The sequence below is a fragment of the Pelobates fuscus genome, chromosome 3 (genome assembly GCF_036172605.1).
Source record: "Pelobates fuscus isolate aPelFus1 chromosome 3, aPelFus1.pri, whole genome shotgun sequence".
Classification (NCBI taxonomy): domain Eukaryota; kingdom Metazoa; phylum Chordata; class Amphibia; order Anura; family Pelobatidae; genus Pelobates; species Pelobates fuscus.
The window spans coordinates 405,265,633-405,272,032 of record NC_086319.1 but is presented as its reverse complement, the minus strand read 5'-3'; the positions used below and the strand labels follow the sequence as shown (position 1 = coordinate 405,272,032).

General features: G+C 42.6%; 1 protein-coding gene across 1 annotated transcript; it reads right to left on the bottom strand.

The window, feature by feature from the left end:
- Positions 1-247: 247 nt before the first annotated feature.
- On the bottom strand, positions 248-5,681 carry LOC134601540 (zona pellucida sperm-binding protein 3-like). The gene is made up of 8 exons (XM_063446056.1): positions 5,286-5,681; positions 4,251-4,369; positions 1,483-1,586; positions 1,230-1,407; positions 1,040-1,160; positions 881-972; positions 623-759; positions 248-467 (listed from the first exon to the last, which is right to left on the bottom strand). Exons 1-8 carry the CDS (start codon positions 5,679-5,681, stop codon positions 277-279), a joined length of 1,338 nt encoding a protein of 445 aa, XP_063302126.1. The 3' UTR covers positions 248-276.
- Positions 5,682-6,400: the final 719 nt, after the last annotated feature.

Sequence of the window (6,400 nt, the reverse complement as noted above, 5' to 3'; positions counted from 1 at the left end):
GTACTAGACATTTTAATAAAGTTTAAATAATGGCTTCAGAAAGCTTTATGCTAAAGCCATGTATCCATTTGATCAAATTAGTGACAAGCTACTTTTGGGAAATTCAGCAAGATTATACAGTTATTGCATCTATTCCAACATGCCCAAAAAGGACATGGTTTATTCTAGCAGGTCCCCTTCATGTTATAGGCACCTTCGTAGAATGGTCTACCCAAATAATGAAGCAATACATTAGTTTTTAAGAGGTTTTATTTTTGCTCAGCTTAGAGACCATGACTATTTCATAATAAATGCTACAAAAGCTCCAGCCACAATGACAGCCATACACAGGATACCAAGGGTCACCAACACCCAGAGCTCCACATTTGTAGATTCTTGGGTCACAGCAAGAGCCTGGTTCTGCTCCGCACCAATCACCAGCAGAGGTCCCAATGTCGCCAATTTGTGTTCTTGGTCCGACAGAGGTCCTGTGAAAACAAGTAGGACTCAGTACATGCTGACAGGTCGGTGGATTTGAAGTACCCCAGTCATGGAAATGAGCCAGGATAAGTGGTACCAGGCCAGTTATGGCAGCACACTGAATTAAATGAAGCTTGAATTTAAGTGAAATTATTTAACTCACCGGATGGAGCTTCTCTCTTGCCAACACCCCTTTGTCCAGGATACCATGGATTAAGTCTCCGGCTGCTACCAGTTGTAGCACAGTTTCCAGTCTCACAACAGCTGCATATGGCACCATTTCCTTCCAGAGATGTCCAGCTAAAGAAAAAAAAAAAACATTAATCCATTTGAGGATTTAGCCTCAGTTAGAATATTTACTAACAGCTGTGTCCTCAAGCCTCAGTGTTGCCAACAATCCTGCTTGGGGTTTATTACTTACAGGTTGGAGGATTTGCTAAAGGAACAGGCCTTGTTCATGGGATCAGGAACCTGGCTTGCTGCAACAGCTCTCAAGTTACAGGTGATGTAGATCTACAAACAGAGGTTACATTTATAGAGGTTTCTCAAAGTGTACAGAGACGTATGATTAGATACTCACCATGGAGTTATCAGATCCAACAAATCTGAAGGCATCAACTGTGAACTGGAGCCGGTCTGTTGTGGGTCTTGGGTATCTAAAGGCAGAGGATGAATCCTCCTGTTTGCCATCCAACAAACACCTGCAAAGCACAGACTGGTTTAGAAAGGGTATAACCAGCTACCACAATTCCACAAGTGGCATAACCTACCCATTCTGAGCAATGATGTCATAATGAGGGCTGGAGGTGGCATCAGGGGATAAGGTTGCCACACAGCTGTCCACGAAGATCATCATAGGCACATGGTTTGTTGTGTCAACAGAAGCCTCTATGTGGAATATGTCACCTAAATTGAATATTGAAGATGTCCGTGGGGCACTCCAGTCATCTGGAAGGTTACACATTGAATGGGGTTAGTGACAGCAGAGACAGGAGTCACCCATAACATCTAGACAGTAGTTACCTTTCATCAGCATCAACGAGAAGGACAGACGTTCCTCTGCGGATATGGTGGAGCTGAAGGGAATCCATGTTGGTTTGATAGCATTGCTGCTCACATTGCCATGTCTGCAGAGAATAAATATATTGTCATGTGAAGTAATCATTCCTTTCAGTAGGTTCTGAATTAATGTTTTTAAAGTGCACCAAAGTTTTAGCTTAAGCAATAAAATCACTGGTTTTACTCAAATGGCAGAGAATGGAGTACTCTTGTTTATGCATTCCTAGCTAAACCTCCTCTGGCTGTGACTGATATAGCCTCCCTGGAGTAGTCATATTTGATCTTAGTAAACACTGCAATAAATGGAGCAAGACCATGTAATCTCATTGAAGTCATTAGGGTGCACTGTCATTTTAATACTACAATCTAAAATATTGCATTTCAGAGAAACTAGAGGTGCTCCCCATTTCATGAAGTTTGACTCTGAAACTGCTGGATGTACTCAGGCTTTACATGAAGACATGTCTTGTAAGACCCCAAAGGAAAGCATGGATTCAATAGCCATTAGAGCAGGAAATCAGATTTGAAGTTGTACCGTGCTTTCACAATTTAAACCATTTGACTGAGGCTGTGTGAGTCTCCCAGAGGAGCTATGACTATGGCTGAATAAACAAAGTGATTGAATCACTAGGTGGCAGGGATTAGAACCATGAGACTGCATGGGCATGATCTACACCAGACCTATTAAGGGAGACTGGTTTGTGCAACTCCCACTACAGTAGTTGTGCCATACATTCTACGGTCGCAGTTGCAACCAGGCCAGTCACTCCAGGAGTCCCATCCGTCCCGGTGGAACCCTACGACCAGGGTGGGTGCCCATTGATCAGTTTTTGCACCTGGGCCCCATTGATCAGATGTACGCCATAGAGTAGTTTACCAGAGCAATTTCTGAAATATATACACGTAACAAGTGCAGCAGCTCACCTCATACACACCATCTACCAACCAGCAGAAAGTTATGGAGCTACGTGTAGGGCAGACTATTATACAACCAATCACACATGCAAGATCTGTGTGACTGTCCTTATGCACCCTGTGTCCTAGAGAATACTCAGCTTGAGTATAAATCACCAAGTTTTACACTGAACAGCAATACCTTTTATGTGCCACTTGCCTACTGTGGGACTGATGGATTGTGGGCAATATTGTATTGACTTCTGAGAGATCCTTCATAACATGGCAGCTATACACTAGTGAATGTAGTCACTTTTATCTATTTAATAGAAACTAGAAATTATATGCAAAGCATTCCAGTGATCAGCCAAATTGTTATAATTACAGTGACAGCACGGCTGATGCCTGTGCTGCTCTCCCCAATCCTGTAAAAGAAGCCATTTGGGATGTGCTAGGTTACATCTGGCACCATAAGCACTACAGCCTGATGGTGCATCTCACTCAGGACCAGCCACGCAGAGCATTAATGAAGTGTGGTCCTAGTGCTGGTTGCTGGAGTGATACAACACTTGGATGGCTGAAGTCAGTGTGTAATTGTCCCAGACTGGACCAAAGATGCTGCCCTTTACTGCAGCAGGTTTTATACAGCTATAGGCTGGCACAGCACTAGAGTTTTATATGTTAGAACCAGTATCAGGAGATATTTATCCTGATATTAGGAATGGGTGGTTTTGGTTGGCTTTCCAAAAACACTAGACCACCTTACAAGGTGGAGGGGAGGAAAGAGGAAGTGGTGATAAGGAACCACCGTATGTTTATTGGCAAGGACAGTTGGGTTACTGTATAACACTATGTGTTGAGTTATATATGTATGCATAAGGTTTTGGTTACAGAAAATGATTTAATAATTAAAGTTATGTATGCGTTATGCAGGAATTTAGTTGGTGATAATAAATGCTGTGACCTGTTTTATCCATACTAAGTGGTCTGTCGTTATTGGGGGGTTGAATGGGGTTAGTTTTGTTCTAGGCTGCATCGCGATTCACTACGTACACACATGTATATACAAGTACTGCATTACTTACGGTTGGGTTTGTAGATAGAGAGATTACATATTGTAGTGTCACAGCAGCGGTTATTAGAAAGTCAACTGTGTAACTAGACTAAACTCTTCACCAAGTAGTGTTTTTGCACATTACTTTTTGGACTTAATTTAGTAATGTGACTAAGCTGTACCCTTTGTTGCAGTTACTAGAATTGCTATTGCAACTTAAAGTACCAAACAGACATCATTAAGGGGTTCTAGTGTTGGGAATACAAAGTTACAGTTTATTTACCCGCTTCCAACACGGATGTACCGCAGCGCTCCACCTCTGATAGCCGATAGGAGGATCGAATACACATGTGTTGAGCGCCACAAGCACATTAGGCCCTCCCCATAGGGAAACATTGAGTCACTTTTTCTGTAGTATTTTTTTTTTACTGATGCCATAATGCAGAGTGTGAGGGCATCCAGTGTCATTTAAGCCACTAGAGACTGTCTTCCTGCAAAGTGAACATTAGAGTTTCTCAAAAAGGCAGTGTTTTACATTGCTGCATTACTAAGGATGGCAGGGTCACTGCACCCAGACCACTTCAATGAGCTGAAGTGGTGTGGGTGCTTCTAGTGTCCCTTTAACTGGTTCATAGACTGACCCTTTTCTGGTAAAGTGGATTTCTTTGTATTGAGGAGAAAGCAGTGTTTACCAGAGTAACACCTCTAGCAACTGTCAGACTGATACCACTACAGGCATTTTCACCTGAAAATCTAGATTGAGAGATAACAGACTGGTTGTCACCTCAGGTAGTAGCACTGGATGGGGATCACAGCAGAGTTGGTACGGATGATGGGACTGTTCCTGGAAGGGGTTGGGCTGTAGGTCAAGTTCGTGCTATAGATCAGCCAGTCTGAAGTCATCTGCAGATACAAACATCAGATTTGTTAAAACCCAAGAAACACCACAAGCTGAAGATATTGTCTGACACTTATTAATATGCTACAGATGACACGATATTGGCCACTACATTTGTCATGGCTGCAAGTTGTAGGTAAGGAACAGTAATACAGATCAGTGATTTAATGCTAAATTAGCCAAGAACTGAGCAGTGAGATTACATGGGTGTGATCTATACACTAGATCCCTTGAATCCTGAAATAGTAAACTGCAATATGTCTGGACTACACACACACAATGGCCACCTATAGTTTGTGCAACCTTTACTATTATGCTCCTTCATGATATGTAATCAGTCCACAGCTCTATACAATATTAAGTCTTAGAAGGCAACTAATAATTATAAACACACCACATGGTTATGCCCACCACAGTTTAAACGCAATCTTTGTATTGAGAGACATCTGCCAAAGAAAATGCTTAGACTATTTAAAGAGGCTCTGAGTGAAGTCTTTCATTGGTCACTTCTGGATGAGCCTCTATGTTTGAAGTCCAGACTGGTTTTGCATGGAGTACCCTGATTGACCACTATGTGCCCCTTTGGACATGACCATAGGATGTGTTTGCATAGTCTCTTCAAGGAGTTTAAAGCAACACTCCAGACACCATAATGGGGTTTCCCTGCCTTTGTTAGTTCGAGCAGAGATACAAGCTCCAATAAAGCCATTCCAACTGAATAACTTTGAGCTTTCCATTGGCAATAGTGGACTTTTTAACTTAAAAATGGGAAACCAGGAGTACCATATCCACCACACTGCACACCTTAGTTGGATACACACAATTGCCTATATCTCCAACATTAAAAAAGTCAGTTCACACATTCAAGTCATATACAAGAGAACACAGAGTTCATGTATACCTAGAGAGACGTTTCCTCACCTGTAAGGTATTGCCACAGTCCTGCAGCCCCTGCTGGAAGATCACAGTAGTTGCTGTACTCTGGGAGCTTGGCATACACTGCCTGGGACCCAGACTCAGATCAGAGGCTTTCACCAGCCGCCCATTTCCATAGAGATCTGTCTGTACAGATACCACCATTGCATCCTCCATACATTGCACCCTAATAGGATTGTGGACAGGAGTCTGCAGCTGTCTGGACTGACCCACCACCCCAATATTCAGCCTGGAGGACCCCCAACCAGATGGTGTCCTCCCCCACCAGGAGTCATACTGTCTCCGATTCCTGGCTAGGACATGCTTCCTGGAAACAGCCAACTCTGGGCCAGAGAGCAGTAACACCAAGAGAAGGCAACTCAGTCTAACCCACTGTCCCATTCTGACTGCAGTACAATGGTTACCTATACAGCCCTGCCCTTTATATACCCCTCCCACCAGCTGCAGGTAGGTACCTCTAACTAGGAAAGGTCATCTGTATAACCCCACCCACCACCTGCAGGTAGGTTCCTCTAACTAGGAAAGGTAATCTGTATAACCCCACCCACCACCTGCAGGTAGGTTCCTCTAACTAGGAAAGGTCATCTGTATAACCCCACCCACCAACTGCAGGTACCTCTAACTGGGGAAAACAATTACAGACACCTGTAAAAGTTTCTTTACTAGTTACTAAATTTGTTAGGTCCTCAATGGGTTCCTAGACATTTATTGGTTGTTCGCTCAGAAAATAAAATATATTGTATACAGTATTCATGTGCTGCGGGGGGAATCAGTTACTTACAGGGTTATTGAATAAAGTGAGTAACAAAGGTGAGTTCAAAGCGAGTTTAAATTTAAGGCCAAAATAGCTGAATTGGAAGAATTATTTAAGCGAGCTATGCTTTGCATTCAGCTACTGTGGCCTCAGAATTGAAATTTACTTTGATAATGAGGGTGATGGCGTACAGGGTCATTCATTAAAGTGAGAATTCAAAGTAAATTTTAAGTCAAACTGGAACCATTTTCTGTCAGCTCTGCTTTTAGTTCAGATACTCTGACTTTACATTTAAAGTCACTTAGAATCTGCTTTGATCTCACATTTCAGTAAAGAACCATGCAAG